This window comes from Giraffa tippelskirchi, chromosome 11, assembly GCF_054371585.1.
Source record: "Giraffa tippelskirchi isolate mGirTip1 chromosome 11, T2T-mGirTip1v1.2.pri, whole genome shotgun sequence".
Lineage (NCBI taxonomy): Eukaryota > Metazoa > Chordata > Mammalia > Artiodactyla > Giraffidae > Giraffa > Giraffa tippelskirchi.
The window spans coordinates 126,227,799-126,249,947 of NC_137285.1; the positions used below are offsets into that span (position 1 = coordinate 126,227,799).

At 45.4% G+C, this 22,149-nt stretch overlaps 1 protein-coding gene and 1 long non-coding RNA gene across 2 annotated transcripts in view; one reads left to right on the forward strand and one right to left on the reverse strand.

Annotated features, from left to right (window-relative positions):
• LOC145527389 (2-acylglycerol O-acyltransferase 2-like) overlaps positions 1 to 22,149 on the forward strand; it is a 28,646-nt gene that overhangs the window by 2,968 nt on the left and 3,529 nt on the right. Inside the window, exons 2-4 of the mRNA XM_081545324.1 lie at positions 11,048 to 11,211; positions 17,029 to 17,207; positions 21,906 to 22,110. Coding sequence (XP_081401450.1) covers positions 11,064 to 11,211; positions 17,029 to 17,207; positions 21,906 to 22,110 — 532 coding nt within the window. The 5' untranslated portion in view covers positions 11,048 to 11,063. The remainder of the gene's footprint in view (positions 1 to 11,047; positions 11,212 to 17,028; positions 17,208 to 21,905; positions 22,111 to 22,149) is intronic.
• On the reverse strand, positions 872 to 2,848 carry LOC145527391 (uncharacterized). The gene is made up of 2 exons (XR_014069725.1): positions 2,655 to 2,848; positions 872 to 1,227 (listed from the first exon to the last, which is right to left on the reverse strand). It is a non-coding gene; the product is annotated as an uncharacterized LOC145527391 (long non-coding RNA).

Below are 22,149 nucleotides of genomic sequence, written 5' to 3' on the forward strand. Positions count from 1 at the left end.
ATGAGGTAATTGATGAGAGCTTAATTTCCAAAATATACAAACAGTTTATACAGCTCAATATCAAAAACACAAACAACCCAATCAAAACATGGGCAGAAGACCTAAATAGACATTTCTCCAAAGAAGACATTCAGATGACCAACAGACACACAAAAAGATGTTGAATATCTCTAATTATTAGAGAAATGTAAATCAAAACAATGAGGTATCACCTCACACCAGTCAGAACGGCCATCATCAGAAAGTCTGCAAATAATAAATGCTGGAGATGGTGTGGAGAAAAGAGACCTCTCCTATACTGTTAGAACGTAAAATGGTGTTGTCACTATGGAGAACAGTATTGAGGTTCCTTAAAAACCAAAAAATAGAGTTATTATATGATCCAGGAATCCCACTCCTGGGTGTGTATTCTAAAAAGATGAAAACTCTAATTTGAAAAGATACATGCATCCCAATATTCATAGCACTACTATTCACAACAGCCAAGAATGGAAGTAACTTAAGCGTACATCAGCAGATGAATGGATAAAGAAGTTGTGGTATATATATATATATGTATATATACACACAATAGAATATTACTCAGCCATAAAAAGAAATAATGCCATTTGCAGCAACATGGATGCACCTAGAGATTATCATACTAAGTGAACTGTTAGACAAAGAAGGACAAGTATCATATGATATCACTTATATGTGGAATCTTAAAAAAGATACAAATGAACTTATTTGCAAAGCAGAAATGGACTCACAGATATAGAAAACAAATTTATGGTTACCAAAGGGGAAAACAGGGGCAGGGATAAATTAGGAGCTTGGGAGTGACATATACACACTACTATAAATAAAACAGATAAACAACAAGGTCTTACTGTATAGCACAGGGAACTATATTCAATACTTTTTAATAACCTATAATGGAAAAGAATCTGGAAAGGAGTATATATACATGTGTATAACTGAATTACTTTGCACTGTATACCTGAAACAAACACAACATTGTAAATCAACAATATTTCAATAAAAAAAACAAAAACAAATAAACAAAAAGCTTATATTATTGTGATGATCTGGAGAAACCTGTTTAACCCCTCTGAGTTTGTTTCTTCCTCTGTAAGGTGAATAATTCCTCCTCCTGGGTCCATACTTCAAAGCACCAGATACACAGTAGGGGCTCCACAGGGGACACAGCCCTACGAAGGCTTAGAACTCCGCATACTGACAAAGCTGGAAAAGAGACAGATTTAGCTATTCTGCAGCCAAACGTAGCAGAAATAGACCACTTAGCCATCTCTGTGAGCAAGTTCCTCTCACAGCTCTGCCCATTACTCCGGCTCCTCCCCAGCCCTCGCCGGCCCTGCGCGACGAAGTCCACCCTGTCTGCAACTTCGAAGAATCGCCACCAGAGGGAGCGCCTCCCCAGGGCTGGTACCGGCTGGCTCGCTTCCCTCCACCCCAAACTGTCCCTCCACCTCTCCTCCCTTTCTCTTTACTTGCTTTCTCCTTTTCTGGTTTTGTTGTTGTTGTTGTTGTTTTAACTTCAGAAGTACCTGAGAGTCTTAAAAAGCACAAGAGTCCAAATAGAATTTGGACAGCTCCCAAATCTTCTGTATTGTTTCTGCCTTTTATTGTCTAGCTGTAATTACTAACAATCTTGTTTGAAGACTTGTTAGAACCTTGAGAATTCGACCATTTATTTTGGGCCTTAGGAGCATCATTTCTTTAAGGAGAAGATGATTCCACTGAAGATGATGTTCTAATCCAGAAGTTTTAGGAATACGGGCTGGTTGGACAGGTGGGCTGAGGCTGGAGCCTGAAGGGCAGCTTTCTCAAACAGCTCGAAGTGAAGGTGGGATGTGAGAGGCAAGGGGACCACAGACACTGGAAAAGGGTGGACGGACCACAGGATTCCACGTGGTGACTGCAACCTGCGGATGAACCCAGTAGCACCAAAGGCTGGGCAGGAGCGCAGCGTCCAGTCCCTGGCCTTCAATCAGGCCGCTGGCCTGGGAGAGGGGCAGGGATAGGGATTGGGGGCAAGAGGTGGGGCAACAGAAGTGGGAATAGGGCCAGGGGTTGTAGAGCAGAATCATCTTCTCCTTAAAGAAATGATGCTCCTAAGGCCCAAATTAAATGGTCGAATTCTCAAGGTTCTAACAAGTCTTCAAACAGGATTGTTAGTAATTACAGCTAGACAATAAAAGGCAGAAACAATACAGATTTGGGAGCTGTCCAAATTCTATTTGGACTCTTGTGCTTTTTAAGACTCTCAGGTACTTCTGAAGTTAAAACAAAAACCAGAAAAGGAGAAAGCAAGTAAAGAGAAAGGGAGGAGAGGTGGAGGGACAGTTTGGGGTGGAAGGAAGAGTCGAGGGTAGGGGCTCGGGGTCAGGGTTTGGGGCTAGGGGTCAAGGGCAAGGTTAGGCATAGGGTTGGGGGCAGGAGATGGGGTCAGAGACAGCGGTGGGGCTCTGGGGGAAAGTCAAGGGTGGAAGGGACAGTCAGGGGCAGGGGTGGGGGGATAGTCAGGGGCAGGGGGGGTGCAGGTGGGCGCAGGCCCCGCACTCCTCGATCTGCCGTTGGAACTCGACCCTGATGCCCCCCAATGGGGTTCCAGCATCCAGATTGTGGCGGTTCTTGAGCGCCGGGCTCACCCTCCTGGACAGTGTCTTCCAGTCGTAGACGAGGAAGTAATGATATTCTTCTTCCCGTTGTCCTTGCGCTCGGCCGCTTTCTGCTGTCCACATGGTTGAGGAGAAAGTCCACCTCCACTCTGCCCGAAACCAAAGAAGCCCCGGCGGATGTCACCCGGCGTGGGAGGGCGGGAGGGCGTCCGCGCTCACCGCGCAGGCGCAGTTCCGCCGCCGGGCCTGCGAGACGGCCGCCCGCGGGTGCGGGTGGGCGTGGAGCGGACCAGCCAGCAGCCCGTCCGCCTTGGAGCAGCGGTGTAGTGTACGCTGCTTTGGCCGCTCCGCTGGATGTGCAGGCCTGCGCCCTTTTTTCAGTTTTTTAATCAAAACATTTCTATCCTCTCGGTCTGTCTCTCATACTGGGGACACAGGATTACTGAGTTTTGAAGATTTTATGAACTGTTCAAGAAAGGACTCCAGTCATAAGCATGGAATGGAGAGTGTGAAGAAGGGAAAAGAAGGCTCTGGAGTCAGGAAGACCCAAACCGAGCCCAGCTCCTGCCTTCTGTGAACTGAGAGGCCTTAGATAGATCACTGCACCTCTCAGAGCTGTGATGGGTCCAGCATTTATACAGGAGAGTTTTGAGAATAATGTGAGATGCCAGTCTTTATGTGTGTAAATTAGTGATATCAGTAGCACCAACCTCATAGGGTGCTTTGAGAACTGAATGGAATAATGCACATGGATCGCCTGTTTCTTAGTAGACACTCAACCATGTTGGCTCTTCAAAAAGTATTAATACAAAGAACAACTCATGGTCCTGTAGGTCCTTAATCTCAGTTCTTTCTCTTATAGCTCTAACCTCATCTGTTCTATAGATGCAGAAACAGGTCCAGAAAGGGTGGGTGCTTTCTCAAGATCACCTATAGAATGAGAATCAGAGTAGGGATCACTATCTTCCTTTAGTGCCCAGTATAAAGCCAGCAGCAAAGACAGAAATCCTGGGCTCTTAGGGTGAACTGTCAAAGAGGGTTTTCTTCTTCTTTTGCTAAAGTTAGGAGGCCATCTGAATGGCAGAGCAGACAAGATCTTGCCCACAGGCCTGGGAGCTCAGCACCCAGCAGCTGATAAAGTCTTCTGCACAGTACCCACCTCCTGCACTTGACTTTGGACTCAGGTCCATTTGGTTATTTCTAGTTGGGCACTTCAGCCTGCTTTCTGGGAGCTCAGAGGAAGTCAAGGTCTTTTACCAATGAGTTGTAATTGAATTCCTAGTTCCATGCTTAAGAGCTCTGGGCTCATCAGTAGACTCAAGATATCCAAAGAAATGATTACAGATAATGACGATAGGTCAATAAAAATTACCTAGACTGAAACACAAAGAGAAAAACGAGTAAAAACAAACAACAGAGCTCTTAAGAGTTGCAATACAATATTGAACAGTCTAACACCCATGTAGCTGAAATCCCATAAGAAGAGATAACAGAGCAGAAGTATTCAGAGAGGTAGGCTGAAAATGTTCCAAAAATAATGAAAGAGATGAAATCATAGATCCAAGAACACAGAGACTCTCAACAGGATTTTCTTTTTTTAATCTAGATGCATTATATTAAAATTGCTGGAAACCAAAGGTAAAGTGAAAATGTTGAAGGCAGTCAGAGAAAAAGATACATTACATTCAGAGGAACAAAGACAAGAATCGCATCTTTAAAGACCTGGAAGAAAAAATATGGTCAACTCAAAAAGCTATACCAGTGAAAATATCTTTCAAAAATTTAGGCAAAAATACAGATTCTTTTGGACAAAAAAGCCAAGAGAATTAATTCCCAGTCGTCTTGTGCTATAAGAAACATTAAAGAAAGTTTTTCAGGCAGAAGATATACGATACCAGAAAAAAACCTGGATTTATAGCAAGAAATGAGCAACACCAGAAATGATAACAATGAAGACAAATACAAAATACTTTGGGGGCTTTCCAGATACATAATCATACCACCTGCAAGGGATAGATTGACTCCTTTTCTCCCCTATTCTTAGGCCTCTTACTGATTTCTCTTACTTTTTCCCTAATGCCTCCAGTACAATGTTGAGGGCCTCTTTGGCTTATTGCTGATCTTACGGAAATACCCTTAGTATTTCTGCGTTGTTGATTCCAGCTTTAGGAACAAAGTGTATATATTTTAACATATTAAGAAATCACTCATAAATTTCGCTGTGTGGTGAGTTTTGATCAGGAGCTTTTTCAGCATCTATGGAGATAACCATATGATTATCTTCCTAAATCTGTTAATCTGATGTACTATATTAATAGTTTCCCTAATCCTACTTGTTCATGGTATACGGTGCCGTGATGTTGGATTGTTTCCTAATATTTTCGAGTATAATATTTCTATTTTCCAGGCAAGAATACCGGAGTTGGTTGCCATTTCCTCCTCCAGGGGATCTTCCCAACCCAGGGATCAAACCCTTGTCTCCTGCATCTCTTGAATTGGCAGGCAGATTCTTTACCACTGACCCACCTGGGAAACCCATTTTATTCAAATAGTTTGCTTTAATATTCATAAGTAATTCAGTCTATAGTTCTCTTTTTCATGCTGTTTTCTACAAAATTGAGTTTAAATATCAATGTAATACTTGCTACAGAAGAAAGAAATTGCATTTTAAAAACATTGCAAACAATTTGTGGTGCATCAGAGGTCTCTAACTTTACAGATTTGGCTAACTTCTCCTATGAAACTTTCTGGAGCTGATTTTTTTTTTTTTTTATTTTTGTGGGGAAATTCGTTGGTAATGTTCTCTGTTTTTTCTATGGAAATTCATGTGCTTAAGTTTTCTATCATTAATTGGCTTGTTTGGTAAATTGTATTTCCTTAGGAAATAAACATGCAAACATATTCACATTAAAGTTTCAAAGTAGTTTTTTTTTTTTTTTTTGATTTTCTTTATTTATTTTTGCCACTCGACACAGCTTGTGAGATCTCAATTCTCTGACCAGGGATTGAACTTGGGTCACGGCAGTGATAGCATTGACCTTGAAAGTGGACTCCTCAAATCAGGAAATTGAGTACTCTGGATCAGGTCAATTAAAACTGAAGATAGCATTGATTTGATGAATTTAAGAGGGAAGAGTTTCCTTTCCTCAATATTTTTTTCTCAATTGTAACAGGTGATGAGCCATCACTCTTTGCTTTGAGATTTCTGGTTTTGGCATCTCAGCAGGAACTCAGTGTTCTGAATAATGGGCTTATTTGGGATTGTGGTTGCAATCTGGATTAAATTCACCCATTCCCATCCACTGATTCCTAAAATGTCAGTGTTTACTCTTGCCATCTTCTGCTTGACCATGTTGAATTTACCTTGATTTACTTTGACCTAACATTCCAGGTTCCTATGCAATATTATTCTTTACAGCATCAGACTTTACTGTCACCACCAGACATATCCACAAATGAGCATCATTTCCACTTTGGCCCAGCCTCTTTTATTCTTTCTGGAGCTATTTCTCCACTCTTCCCCTGTAGCATATTGGACACCTACTGACCTGGGGTGAGGTGGGGGCTCATTTTCCGGTGTCACATCTTTTTGTCTTTTCATACTATTCATGGGGTTCTCAAGACAAGAATACCAAGGTGGTTTGCCATTCCCTTCTCCAGTGGACCATGTTTGGTCAGAACTCTCCACCACGAACCATCTATCTTGGGTGGCTCTGCATGGTATGGCTCATAGCTTCATTGAGTTACACAAGGCTGTGATCCATGTGTTCATTTTGGTTAGCTTTCTGTGATTGTGATTTTTTTTCTGGAGGCTGTGGAATTGTAGTTCTTGCTACTTCTGTCTACCTTCTGGTTGATGAGGATAAGAGGCTTGTGCAGGCTTCCTGATAGAAGAGACTAGCTGTGGGGAAAACTGGGTTTTGCTCTGATGGGCAGGGCCATGCTCAGTAAATCTTTAATTCAATTTTCTGCTGATGGATGGGGCTGTGCTTCCTCCCTGTTAGTTTTTTAGCCCGAGGCTACACAGTCCTGGAGTCTACAGGCTCTATGGTAGGGCTAAAAGTGACCTTTAGAAGGACTTATGCCAAGATGTGCCTCCCAGGACTGCTGTTGCCAGTGCCCCATCACTGCAGCAGGCCACTGCTGACCAATGCCTGCATGAGAGATCCTCTAACACTCACAGGCAGGTCTGACTCAGTCTCTTGTGGGGTCACTGCTCCTTTCCCCTGGGTCCTGGAATGCACAAGCTTTTGTTGGTACCCTTCAAGAGTCTCTGTTTCCCCCAGTCCTGTGGAAGTTCTGCAATCAAATCCCACTGTCCTTCAAAGTCAGATTTCCTGGGGATTCCCAGTCCCTTTGTGGGATCCCCAGATTGGAAAGTCTGATGGGGGCCTAGAACTTTTGCAACAGTGCAAGAGCTTTTTTGGCATTGTTGTTCTCCAGTTTATGGGTTGCCCACTCGGTGGGTATGGGATTTGATTTTGACATGATCGTGCCCCTCCTACTGTCTCATTGTGGCTTCTCCTTGGAGCTGGGATGTGGGGTATCTTATTTTGGTGGGTTCCAACCTCCTGTCAATGGTTGTTCAGCAACTAGTTGCATTCTGGGTGTTCTCACATGTTAACTAAAAGGATGCACAATGTGAGAGTTGTAAGTTAAGTTTTACTTGGAGCAAAATGAGGACTACAGTCTGGGGGACAGCATTTCAGATAGCTCTGAGAGACTGCTTCAAAGAGGCCTGGTGGGGAGAGATTAATTTATATTATTTTGGTGAAGGGGGAGTTCAATGCAATCCAATGCTTACTTTACAAAAGATTTTCTGCTAGTCATGAGAAGCTGATGTCACCATGAAAGGATTGAGTGATTTCTTAAATATGAAGAGGTGCTAGGATTGGGATCATGAAATCAGTTCCTGAAAATATCCAGTGATCTAAAGATCTACTCCATCAGTTTCCCTAGAGCACAGAGTGCCTCACTCTCCACCCTGAACTGCCCTCAGTGGATGTTGAAGGTCAGCAGCTGCAGCAGCATAGGGTTCAATCTCCACAGACACAGATGGCAAATGCTTTTGTTGTTGTTGTTCAGTAGCTAGCAAATGCTCTTGGCAGGTGCCAATTTGTAATTGACACACAGGAGAAGATGAGCACACATCCTTTTACTTTGCCACCTTGTTACTATGCTGCTGCTGCTGCTGCTAAGTCGCTTCAGTCGTGTCCGACTCTGTGCGACCCCATAGACGGCAGCCCACCAGGCTCTCCCGTCTTTGGGATTCTCCAGGCAAGAATACTGGAGTGGGTTGCCATTTCCTTCTCCAATTCATGCAAGTGAAAAGTGAAAGTGAAGTCGCTCAGTCGTGTCCGACTCTCAGAGACCCTTGTTACTATGACTTCATGGCAAATCACTTCATGGTCTCATCACTTCATGGAAGATAGAGAAAATGTGGAAATAGTGACTCATTGGAAAAGACCTTGATGCTAGGAAAGATTGAAGGTAAGAGGAAAAGAGGTGGTCAGAGGATGAGATAGTTAGATAGCATCACCACTCAGTGGATACAAATTTGAGCAAACTCCAGGAGATAGTGAAGGACAGGGAAGCCCAGTGTGCTGCAGTCCATGGGTTTGCAAAGAGTTGGACAAGACTTAGCAACTGAACAACAACAACCTTAACAAGGGTTGTCAGATCTCATATTAAGATGTGAAAGCTTCATGAATGCTGTGGTAGACACCATTTCAGAGCTCATGGCATAGTTCAAGAATTCAAATCCTTGGAGAGACTATGGAGGAAGATCCTAAATTACAAAGATTTGCTGCTGCCAGTTTTTAACTTAAGTCAATGAATTAAGTCAACCTGTATATAATAAAAATGCCAAAATGCTGCATCTGGTTGAATGGGGGATAAGGAGAAAAGAGTTAGCTTTATTTCCCTTGTTTACTCACCCTGCCCTGTAATGCCTGTAATCATGAAGATGGAATAAATTGTTCCATTTGTTTAGTTTCTATCATTAAAAAAAAAAAAAGCACAAAAAACTGCAGAGGAATGGATGAAAATTAAGAACGAGCTTTTCAAAGAAAAAGAAATTCCTATAACTAAAGCCATGTGCAACATGTGTATTCAGGAAATGCAAGATCCCAACCCTAGCTGGCAAACAGCCCAACACTAGCAAACAATAATAAGTCTGACCACACCATGAGGCCAGCATCCAAGTGATCTCACATACATTCCTAGTGAGGGTGTAAACTGGTGCTGCTGTTTTGGGAAAAACCTGGCGCTACTCCTCCCCAGCTCCTGCAGTCACATACCCTTTGACCCAGCAGTCCCTCTGCCTGTTGAGACGGTTAGAGGGAGAAAGGACGCAGAGACATAGACCAGTGAGAAGGCTGGTATCAGAGATGATCGAAGAGGCTGGCTGTGGGTGTAGCTTTCCCATGCAAGAGATGTCTAAATCAGCAGAAGACTCATGGGTGAATCTGTGATAAAATGATATTCAAATGGCCAGTGAACATTCTAAAACGTGCTCGGCCGCATTAGGCAACCTCATTAGGCACAGAGGAAACCACTGTGAGCACAACAAGGTGTCCCCACGTCCTCACGACAACGGATTAAATGTTGAGGAGGATGTGAAGCAACTGGAATTCTCATGTGAAGCTTGTGGGTATAAATTCATACAATCACTTTGGGAAATATGTGACTTTATACAAAAAGACCCAACTGTTCTATTTCCAGGCACATACTCAATACAAATGTGTATAAATGTGCACTACAAGCCAGGTACGGAACACCTGTCCTGCTGTGTGATACGTAAAAGAGCTGTGAAGACGGTAGATCAGAATTCTCATCGAAAGGAGATTTTTTTTCCCTCTTTGTTTTTATTGTACTATGTGAGATAATGGATGTTAACTAAATCTATTGTCATCATTCACAATGTATCTAAATCAAATCATCATGTTGTATACCTTAAACTTGTACAGTGATGTATGTCAATCTTTTCTCAAAAAAAAAATTTGGATAAAACAGAAAAGAATGCCCATAGCAGCACAGTTCACAATAGCCAGGCTCAGGCAATACCCGACATGTCCCCCAGCAGGTGAACTGTGGTATATTCACCCAGTGCAGTCTTATATAGCAATGAGAAAAAACATGCTACAAATATACACAATTTGGATGATTCTTGAAATATAATCTTAAGCCAAAGAACCAGTCTCAAAAGAATATTTTGTGTGAGACTCACTTATAAATTTCAGAGCAGATGAGGCTGGTATGAGGTTTGGGGAAGAGAGGAGTGACAGGCAAGGACACAGGTACTGGTCAGGTCCTATTTGTCCATCAGAATGGAGATCACACCAGTATGTTCACTCTGGGACAATGTATCACTCCTACACTTAGGACTTGTGCCTTTTCCTGTATGTCTGATACATTTCAATTCAAAGTGTACATTTAGAAGGAGAGTTTTAGGAGAACCAATTAAGAGAGCTGAATGGAGAGGGAAAGAATCTAGAATGACTCTAAGGTTTTGGCCTGTGTAACCAGGTCACTGGAGTCCCTTTTCCTGAGATGTCAAAGAGCAGAGGAAAAGCTGGCCTGGGCAGGAGAGGGAAGATCAAGTTCAGTCTTAGGTTGTGAAGGAGATGCTGAGCAGACTACCAGAGAGGATATCAAGAACCCACCTACATAGTCAAGTCTGGAGCCTACGGGAAAGTCAGGCTGGAAATGCAGCTTGGAAGTGTTAGTTCTGTAGACAGACTTCAAGGCCGTGAGCCTGGATGAGGTCTCTGTGGGACAGAGGAGGGAGGGTGCAGGCACAGAGGGGACAAGAGGGCCATCAAACACTTAGCCTGGTGAGGAATAAGAGCCACCATGGAGACCCAGGGGCAGCCAGAGGGGCAGGAGGGAAACCAGATGAGAGTGGTGTCAGTAGACCAAGTGGTTTCAAGGAGGAGGGAGGGACCAATTGTGTCTTAGGCTGCTCAGAGGTCAAGATGAGAGCTGAGAATTGATCACTGAATTCAGCAGTGTGGAGGCCACTGGAGAACTTGTTAAGGGCAGTTCCATAGGACAGGAGCTGTTACTGTATATTTGTGGAGGGGAACAGTGGACATGGCAGAAGAGGGGAGACAGCTACTGCAGCCAAGTCATTGGGTAGATGTGAGGAGGACAGAATTGCCCTATACTTAGTGCTTGACCTGTTAAGTGGAGGGCAAGATTCAAGCAAAAAGAGAAAGATATCTGGCAGATAAGGTATTGCCTGAGGAGGCGAATGTCTTTCCCTTCCTCCTGCCTTTGGCTGACTCCAGGGCAGGTAGGTTCAAAGGTTTCTCCTAGGAAACAGATTCCTGCCAGGGTGAGTGCAGGGAGACATTAGGCTGGGCCGGGTTGGGTGGGGCACCCTCCTCCCAGATCACTAATGCTTACTCAACGTCTGGCAGCAACAAAAACCAGTAGATGCCTCAGACCACAGCAGAGCTCAGAGAAACCTGTGGAATCAACCAAGGAGACAGCATGGTGAAGTTCGCACCCTTGTCCGTGCCGTGGGAGCGCAGACTGCAGACCTTTGTGGTTCTGCAGTGGATTTTCTCCTTTGTGGTCCTGGGTAAGGCGGGCTGGGCTGGGGGGACAAGAGACCATGGGATTCTTCATCTCGTCTGCTGGCACCATACTAGTTAGGAATGGCTCCCCCCAGGGCTAGTGTTCAGCCTGTGGACAGACTACTAGACTGGGGTTAAAATATGGACATACTCTGTACAGGCTCTGAAATGGTCAATAGCCATGTCACACACTCACACACAAACATGCATGCACACATGCATATATATATTACCCCATGTCCTCCCTCAGAACCTCCCTAAAATTTTGCAGCTAAAGCATTTATCCTCAGGAAAGCAAGAAACCCAGTTCCCTACTGCTGGCATCCTTGATGACTGACTGTGTCTCTGCTCTAAAGGTTGTTGAAACATTTTAAATGTCCCTAGTTACCCCCATTACACAGATGAGCAGGGAAGCTGAGTGCCTTAGATGTCCAAGGCTGTAGTGCCTTTGGCTGTCCTGTGTTGCCAAAGGACGAAAGGGAAGGAGGCAGAGGGGGGAGAAAGGGCTGAGTGTGTGGGAGGAGGTGTGGAGCAGGGAGAGGAGGGGTACCCTAGGGCAGGGGACAAGTCTCTTGGGGTCCTGGGGGCCCAGAACCAGGTAGGCTGATGCCTGAGAATCACAGGTCAAGGGTGGGAGTCGGGGGGGATGAGGGACATCTTGATCACCTGACCTTGGGGGAGCTTTGCCAGCACGAGCGTGTCTGTCTGCTCTCATCCACCCCCAGCTCAGCCCAGGACCTGGGAACATCAAGAAGAGCACGGGGAGGTCAAGCAGCCCTCGGCCTGGAGCTAGAGCGAGGACAGTTGAGAAGAGAGATCTGGGCCAGCTGGAGCCAGGAACAGGAGCTTGTACCTTGTCCCTTATCCTGGGGAAAAAGGGGAGCCCCAGGAATGCTTTAGGAACGGGAGGGACAAGTTTCAGTCTGTGCAGTATATGTCCTAGTGCTTGAAGCCTATGGATCTGCTGTGTTTGGAGTACAGGGGATAGATTGATGGCAGGGAGTATATATAGGGGGAAACTGAGTGCCTTAGATGTCCAAGCTGTATCAGGGGTCCTCAGATTATGTGGCATGGGTCAAATCCAGCCCACTGTTTTTTTTGCACTTGTACATCTCAAGAATAGTTTTTACATTTTAAATTTTTGCATAATTTAAATGATTAAATGGGCCTATGTAATATCCTCTAAGTTGCCCCATAGAGCCACAAAGTATACAAAATATTTTCAATCTGGCTCTTAAAATAAACCTAGATCTAGGGAGGCCTCCAGTGGGTGGAGAGAAGGGACCCCTTCCAAAGATACTCAGGAGATGGGTCCACAGGGCAGGATTCATAGGCTGGCAGGAAAATTAAGGGCTTCCAGTGGGCTCGTAAATGCTGGGCATATGGTGAACAGCTGGTTCACACTGGACATAGAGCAGGCATTTGGAGGAGGGGCAAAGAAGTAGCCAGAAAGGTCAACAAGGATGTGTCACTGAGGACTCAGGGCCCAGAAACAAATACTTTCCAGTGAGTTACTTGTTTACTCTTTTTCTTTTCCTCTTCTCCGTAACTCACACACTCACACAGGAAGGTAAGCTCCCTTCAAAGAGTTGGTCTTGTTCTCAGCTGAATCTCCAGCTCCTAGAAGAGTTGGTGTCCATGAACATTTGTTGATAAATGTCTTGTCCCATCTGACTAACTTTTTGTGTGAGCTCAGCCAATTTGCATACTCTCTCTGGGCCTCTGTAAAGTGGGGTTTTACATATTTCCTTCTTGGTGTTATGAGGGGAAGGTAGAGGTCTCCCTTCCTTAGGGACTGAAAAGATCCCCAAGTTTGGTTTTGCCTGCTGACAGGAGTTAAGGGTGTTGAGGATGGTGGGGAGTTCTTTCTAAGTGCAAGGGCCTCTTGAGTGGGTTTTTCCTAACCTTAACATGCTACGTTAGTTGCAAAAAACAGCATGTGCTGTTGTAACACATCCAAACAGAACGTGTGTCTTACAAGCGAAAGACTTCCCCAAATCCTACGCTCTTCAGTTCAGTTCTCGCTCAGTCATGTCTGACTCTTTGCGACCCCATGGACTGCAACACATCAGGCCTCCCTGTCCATCACCAGCTCCCAGGGTTGGTGATCATCATCTCCATTGAGTCGGTGATGCCATCCAACCATCTTATCCTCTGTTGTTCCCTTTTCCTCCTGCCTTCAATCTTTCCCAGCATCAGGGTCTTTTCAAATGAGTCAGCTCTTCGCATCAGGTGGCCAAAGTACTGGAGTTTCAGCTTCAACATCAGTCCTTCCAATGAACACTCAGGACTGATCTCCTTTAGGATGGACTGGTTGGATCTCCTTGCAGTCCAAGGGACTCTCAAGAGTCTTCTCCAACACCACAGTTCAAAAGCATCAATTCTTCCACGCTCAGCTTTCTTTATAGTCCAACTCTCACGTCCATACATGACTACTGGAAAAACCATAGCCTTGACTAGACGGACCTTTGTTGGCAAACTAGTGTCTCTGCTTTTTAATATGCTGTCTAGCTTGGTCATAACTTTCCTTCCAAGGAGTAAGCGTCTTTTAATTTCATGGCTGCAGTCACCATCTGCAGTGATTTTGGAGCCCCCCACCAAAAAAGTTAGCCACTATTTCCACTGTTTTCCCATCTATTTGCCATGAAGTGATGGGACCAGATGCCATGATCTTAGTTTTCTGAATGTTGAGCTTTAAGCCAACATTTTCAGTCTTCTCTTTCACTTTCATCAAGAGGCTCTTTAGTTCTTCTTCACTTTCTGCCATAAGGGTGGAGTCATCTGCATATCTGAGGTTGTTGATATTTCTCCTGGCAATCTTGATTCCAGCTTGTGCTTCATCTAGCTCAGCGTTTCTCATGATGTACTCTGCATATAAGTTAAATAAGCAGGGTGACAATATACAGCCTTGATGTACTCCTTTTCCTATTTGGAACCAGTCTGTTGTTCCATGTCCAGTTATAACTGTTGCTTCCTAACCTGCATACAGATTTCTCAAGAGGCAGGTCAGGTGGTCTGGTATTCCCATCTCTTTCAGAATTTTCCACAGTTTATTGTGATCCACACAGTCAAAGGCTTTGGCATAGTCAATAAAGCAGAAATAGATGTTTTTCTGGAACTCTCTTGCTTTTTCGTTGATCCAGCAGACGTTGGCAATTTGATCTCTGGTTCCTCTGCCTTTTCTAAAACCACCTTGAACATCTGGAAGTCCTACCCTCTAGGGAGCCACTACATATATATATATATATATTTGCCTCTAGCGGCAAGGCTTATATGAACGCAGCAAAAGCATGGAGTCCTAACCACTGGACTGTCGGGGAATTCCCTCCAGGGAGCCACTATTAACAACTCAGTTTTATTCTCTATAAGCAGTTTTTTTTTTCTTTTGAAAAAAAAATTTTTTTTTGATGTGGACCATTTAAAGTCTTTATTAAATTTGTTATAACACTGCTTCCGTTTTAAGTTTTTTGGATTTTTAGCCCCTGAGACATGTGGAATCTTAGCTCCCTGACCAGAGATTGAACCCACACTCCCCTTGCATTGGAAGGCGTGGTGGTAAAATATATATAACTTATACTTTGTCATCTGAACCATTTTTAAGTGTACAGCTCAGTGACACTACATTCATTCACTTGGACCGTCATGATTATCCATTTTCAGAACTCTTTTCATTTTCCCAAACTGAACCTCTGTACCCATTAAACAAAAACGCCCATGTCTCCCTCCTCTAGCCCCTGCCAATCACCATTGTCTCAAAAGTCTACTTCCCTGGTCTGGAAGTCCCTAGAGGTGGTTTCCTGAAAGTGGGAGCAACCCATGTAGACTTTTGATTTTGCCCCAAGGTAGAGAGTCCTAGCTGACATTCTTTATAATTTTTTTCACATTAAATATTTACAGTTAAAAACAAAACAAAACAAAAATCTAAGTCAACTGCCAAGCCATCCTTGTCTCCTGACATCTGCCTCCTCCCTCCAGATCTGCAAGCATCCTTCCAACCTCTATGCATGAGCATCTACCAGTGTGGACATGTTCTTTTTCGTGAAAATGGTGGCATTTTATTCCCACTCTTCTACAACTTTCCCATTCAAGTTTTTTATTAAAAAAATATTTAAGGCAAACAAAAAAGTGATCAACCCACAAGGAGTGTATAAGCAACCTAGATGTCCATTGATGGATGAAAGGATGAAAAATGTTGCAAATAGCACAATAGACTATTATCCAGCCATCAAAAGGAAGGGATTTCTGGAACACGCAGCAACGAGGATGAATCTTGAGGACATTGTGCGAAGTGAGGTAAAGACAGTCACACACAGACACATAAATACTTGATGATTCCTCTTTTGTGAGGTTCATAGACCAATCAAATTCATAGAGATAGAAAAGAGAATGGTGGTTGGCAGGGGCTAGAGGAGGGAGACATGGGCGTTTCTGTTTAATGGGTACAGAGGTTCAGTTTGGGGTAATGAAAAGAGTTCTGAAAATGGATAATCACGATGGCCCAAGTGAATGAATGTAGTGTCACTGAGCTGTACACTTAAAAATGGTTCAGATGACAAAGTATAAGTTATATATATTTTACCACCATAGAAATTTCAAAAACAAAACAAAGTGCCCTAAACACAATACTGTGGAAAGTCAGCTCCATGAAGGCAGAAATTTCTGTCTGTTGTACACGACTGAACCACCAATGGTTGGCACGTTGTAGGTGTTCGGTGTTATGTGAGCTCCAACCTATTTTCTCTGGTTTATGAATTTTACTACTGTTCAGATTTACTACTGTTCAAAAGTCCCCTCTTCCTGGAAGCCAGCCAGGAATGGCAGACCCAGTCTACTCTACTTTCACATTCAATACAATTGGAGGCCGACAATTTTAACAGAGTGAGTGCATGGTATTGAGTAGAAGGAATGGGATGGGGTGAGAGAAACACTCTCTGAGAATGATGCTCCATTGGCATTAGGTTAGGGTCAGCCCCTCAGACCTCCTGACCCTGAGATGAAAGTTAGCCTGCAGCAAAGGACTGGGAATTGTAGGTAAGAAGGTAGTTTCTCACTTGACCTGGTCATAGCCATACTGCATCCCTGACCCATGGGCCAGTCACAGGTTGGCCTCTTCCTTCCTCCCTCCTTCAGCAGCAAAGGGCATGGTGGTCAGAGGAAACAGCATGATCAAAAGCTAAGAGACTGAAGGAACTCCATCTCTCCATGTAGATACACTGAACCATTTCATGTGGCCAGAGTATAGGGTCCATATGGGTGAATGAGGCTGGAGCAAGATGAGGATCAGCCAGCTATGCAGAATCTGAATGCCAGGCTGAGCTACATGGGCTGTTTTTAAAGGTATGAGAAAGTTATGGAAGGACTTTAATTAGAGGGGGGGATCTTGCAGGATTTATAAATAGACAGATGGGCAGAGAGTAGGCAGAGAGAGGGCTGGCAGAAAGCATGTCTCCTTTTTCTTTGGGGTCCCGAAGGGTGGACACTAGAAAGTGTTAATCTAGTCACTTCTCTCCCAGGCATTTATTGAGCACCCAGTGAATACAGACTACTTAACTGGACAGAGATGGGGGTGGAGGGGTAAAACTGGAATGAACAAGCAGCCTGGTACAGTGGGGGAAATCTTAGTTTGGAGCTAGGTCTACCTGGCTTCAAATCCAGGCTTCCAGTGTGACACTGGACAGGCTGCATTCTTTCCTCCTTGAAGTCAAGAGAGTCTCACCCCTTCCTCCTGGGGTGAGGGTTGGACAGGATAGTGCTGCTAGGTGTATGAGGAGAGCTTGTTCCTTCATTCCTCTGACCACTCATCTTTCTGCTTCCCTTCCCAGCCCAGATCTGCATTGCTGTCTTCATATGGCTCCTGTTCACAAGATTCTGGATCTTCAGCGTCCTGTATGCAGTCTGGTGGTACCTGGATCTATCCAAGCCGTGGCAGGGGGGCAGACGCATTGAAGCCTTAAGGCGCTGGGGCATATGGAGGTATATGAAGGACTATTTCCCCATCTCGGTGAGTAATGGGGTGGCTGGGGTGTGGCAAGGACTGTAGTGCCCCACGTGTCCATGAGGAAGTGTGATCCTCTGTGCAGTGAGCAAAATACTAGACTGGGAGGCAGGAGCTGGGCTTCCACCACTCTGTGGCCTAGAGAGGAGTCAGCTTCTGTCTGGCTGGGATGTAGGGCCACTATGAAGATGGATGAATGAAAAGGATTTAAAGGAGCTCTGCGAGCCATGTATTGTGGCCCACTTGTGTATCTTACAGATGTAAAGCCCTTAGTAGCCATGCTTAGGGGTGCAGGTAATAAATTTATGGTTCTAAAAGATCATCTAGCCCCACACTTCATAAGATGAGGAGACTAACCCCTAGAAAGGGACAGGATGTGATCAAGGTCACATACAAAGTTCTTCTACTGGGTTAAAGTTTGTCCATTGTCAGTTTAGAGAGACAGGGGAAAGGACAAGGAACTTGTTCCAGGTTCTCTAACCTGCCTCTCACTCTGGTACATTATGCATCCTTGGACAAGGACTTGCCGCATTCTGAATGTATCCTGGATACATTTACGAGTGTATCCAGTGATCACACCGATCCCTGACATCTGAGTGCTTTTTAATCTCTGACTTTCTGATTCAGGGCACCTGATGGCCATTTGGACGCTTGACCCTGGACCCAAAGTTCAGACCTGAGTGGGACAGGATCCTTGATTTGAGTGAACTGAACTTTGACTGCTTTCCTGAATCCCAGACAGACTAAAGTCTTCGATGTAAGCAGCTGGGCGAGGTTGATTTATTGACCAGATAGAACAGGAAAGGCGATGGGGACACAGAGAGGTGCCAGCAGGGACAGGTGGCCCTCCTCTGGAAACAGGAGAATGAGTGGACAGTGCTGAGCCAACCTGAAGGGACTAGGTTGCAGGGTGGTCTTTCCAGATCCCATATCTGCTTCCTCTGCAAGGTGTCCTCCTAGGACCTTGTCAGCAGAAGCCGGTAGGGTTTGCTGGGGCCCTAGAGGAGCCATGGGCCTGCCACAGGCAGAGTCCCTCATCCTTACCCCAGAATCTCTGAACTTTGAGATTCTGAATTCCCATCTCTCCCTTTCTTCTTCCCAGACCAGGGCTTGCTCTTCTGTGCCAGGAAGGCCAGAGTCTCCATGGGGAAGTGTTGTGACATCAGCTACGAAGCCAAGGAAAAGCCATAAACAGTTTCTGGCCTCAAGCAGAGCTTTCTGGCTCTCTTTGTGGATTCTGTCCCTGTGGTCTCACTCCACACTGTGAGCTGAATCCCAAGTCCAGCAGGGAAGGAAAGGTGGCCTGAGAACGGAACAGTGCAGGCCCAGAAGCTGGCCATGGTGTGGTTTCTGAGCATTAGTGTAACTAAAGCTGAAGGTAGACTGGGGATGAAGTTGGAGAGGCTTTTAGGGATAAGATAAGGGAGACCAGTGGGCTTCCCAGGTGGCGCTAGTGGTAAAGAACCCACCTGCCAATGCAGGAGATGCAAAAGATGTGGGGTCGAACCTTGAGTCGGAAAGATCCCTGTAGGAGGGCATGGCAGCTCACTTCAGTATTTTTGCCTGAAGAATCCCATGTATAGAGGAGCCTGGTGGGCTCCAGTCTGTGGGGTTGCAAGAGTCAAACATGACGGAAGTGACTTCCCACGTACATGTAAGGGAGACCAGTGCAGGCTATTCCACAGAAATGAAGTCTTCAACTGAAACCTCTCCAGGGGGCTGTCTTCCTGCTATCCTGGGGCCTCCAAAGACATATCTGGCTCTCTTTGCACTTGGAGTTTCTGCCAATTGCAGAAAATGATTCTGTGCCTGTCTTATCCACCATCCTCTTGCTTCTCCCCCAGAGAGGATTTCTCAACCCTGACACTACTGACAATGGTGGGACACTGGATACTTTGAGAAAGTCTACCTGCACAGTGTTCAGGATTCTTGCCTACTTCACGCCTTTGGCATCACAACCTGCAGAAGGCGGGCAATACCACCTAGTGGCCAGCAGAGGGCTGGATGATGAGCAATTTGACTTGCTTGTCCAGGCCTGGGAGCCTGTAGGGGTGGGGCTATGGCCCCAGATTCTGGACCCCTGCACTTCCCAGGAGACCCTCCAACTCTTCCACACACTTCTACAGCACAGGGCCTAAAGGGATCTTATGGTGGCTAGGAGGTAGGGGGTCCCAGGTAAGGAGTCCGCACTTAACAGGAGCTCCCCCTCATTCATAAGCCTCTGTACTCTGTGTCAAATGAGCTTGTTTTTCTGAGCTGCCTTCAGCTCTTACTGATTTTATGAGCTAGGGTCTATTGCTGGAATTTCAAGCAAAGTTGGGAAACTATTATATTTCTGAGCATTGAATCTTTCTAAGTGCAACATTTGGGCTTCCTGAAGAGCTAATGGTGGAGAATCAGGTATTTTCCCCCAGGAGGACCTGTCTCCATCTGCTGTTCCCTCTGTCACAGCTGGTGACCTTCTGCATACATGGTTTCGCCCTTTGCTTTTCCACCTGATGAGTGATTGTGGCCATCTTCCCCTATCAGGACAGTAAAAGTTGCATTATATGTCCCTATGGCTACCCAGTGGCCCACAAGGAAGTATTTTGTAATTTGTCTAAACAGGCCCTGTTGATGGACATTTGACTGGATGCCAAGTTTTGGTATTACCAAAGGAAAAAAAAAAAATCTTCAGTTAATAATCTTGTTCAGATACCATTTTGCACAAGTGTGAGAAATTCTGTAGCTAAATTCCTCGGCAGTGGAGTTGCTGGCTTAAAAGGTCAGTTACATTTTTCCATTTTAATACTGATAGATATTGCCTCATTGCCTTTAAGGGGGTTGTAACAAAATTATTTTCCTACTAGCTGAGAAAGAGAATTCATAAATGAGTACTTCAGTGTGGAGAATTGGGTATGTTTTTAAAGAAACATACTGAGATGGATTCCTAAGGAAACACCATTCCCAATGAGAACAACCAGAATATCTCTGCTTGTCCTTATTTTCACATTCAATAAATTCCCACTGCATGAGTGAAAGAAGTTTGCCTTTATCTGTGAAAAAATGGTGACTCTACCTAAGATCCCCTCAGACTTTCTGCAAAGGGTCAAGGGTAACCAGAAGGCAGAGTGGGGGAGGGAGTTTGCAGAGATTAAGTCCAGGTCAAGGACAGGACAAGCTGGGACTGTTCAGCTGCGGTAGGCAGACAGGCTCAGACTTCCAATGCTGTCCTTTGGGTCCACCTCTAATGTTATCTCTTGGGTCACTCTAGGCTGCTCTGAGATGGGCAGCCAGGCCTCTAGGGCCTGAAGGTAACAAGAATCCTCAGTGCCAATGCTGAAAATTTCAGCTTGTGAACTAGATGATCTTTCACGGTGCCAAAGCTGAGCCTGAGTGGAACAGACTGCCCGCTCCTGGAAGCGCAAATTACAAGGCCTGGGTAGTCTTGTCAGGGAGCTTCCTGCCAGGGGCTTAGGGCTTGGGTCAGGGGCCTCAGGGCCTCCGACTCTAAAGGCTGTGCCTCCCAGAGCACAGGGCTCTGTAAAGGGTGGGCCCTGCATTTCCTGGCAGAGTGGGGAAGGAGTTGGTCACACACAGAATCACTGGCAGTTTATCTTTGCACATTGAAGCCTGTCCAGTAACTGGTGGGAGCAGCATTTTTTTTAAAAAATATTTTATTTTTGGTTGTGCTGAGTCTTTGTTGGGCTTTCTCTAGCTGCGGATAGCAGGGATTACTCTTCATTGCGGTGTGTGGGTTTCTCATTGCGGTGGCTTCTCTTGTTGTGCAGCATGGGCTCTAGGCATGCGGGCTTCAGTGGTTGTGGCTTGTGAGCTTAGTAGTTGTGGCACACAGGCTTAGTTGCACCACAGCATGTGGAGTCTTCCTGGACCAGGAATCAAACGCATGTCCCCTGCATTGGCAGGCAGATTCTTAACCACTGGACCGCCAGGGAAGTCCAGGAGCAACATCTGTTAACTCAGTTCTGGCCCCTCTGTCCTCACCCCACTTTGCCTGGAAGCTGCTAGTGATGAACAGCTCTCCTCTCTCACTCCTTCTACAATGTCTGGTGGTTTCTGGTGTACCCTCTGTGCTGCAGGATTGACCAGACCTGGGAAGAGCTGCCAATAGCCAGGGGAAGAGGTGGATAGATGGTAATGAAGGTCTGACACAGGGGGAACAGAGAGCCATCAGGGAGACAGCCGAATTGTACAGAGGGGTAAACAGGACTAAGGCCAGCCTCCAGGTCTGCAAACTCTTTCAACCACCCTGATATAGCTAGCGAATTCTCACTCTCAGGTCCTAAGTGCTGAGTTTTCTCATAGGGAATTTTGTTAGAACAGGGCTGTTTGAGTGGCAGCCCTGTGTGGCCCTTGATGGTGTATGAACTATGCCAATTATGATTATCCTGTCCTGTAGTCTTGGTAATTCCAGGGAACTCACAGACCTGAGATTCTCAGCAGAATGTAGGCAGAACAGGGTCAAATGTCCACATTTAATACATTGAAAGCTGGAGAGGGAGACAATTTGTCTGAAGCTCACAGCAAGTCTGAGACATGGATGGCAACAGGATCTCCCTGGGTGCATTCACATACATATCTCCATCTTCCTAAGAACCGGAGGCTCAGAGAGGGGAAGCAAGTTACCCATGGTCACACTGGTGCTGGCAGAATGGGGGAGAGTATGAGGTGCAGCTCCGATTCAGCAGGTTGCTGTCCCTGCAGCTGGTCAAGACTGCCAATCTGGACCCTTCCCGGAACTACCTTGCTGGCTTCCACCCCCACGGGGTTCTGGCCACCGGAGCTTTTACCAACCTGTGCACAGAGAGCACCGGTTTTTCCTCACTGTTCCCTGGCATCCGCCCACATCTGATGATGCTGAACTTGTGGTTCTGGACTCCTTTCTTCAGGGATTACATCATGTCAGGAGGTGAGTTTTCCCAACCCTGGGTAACCCAGTTGGATGAGG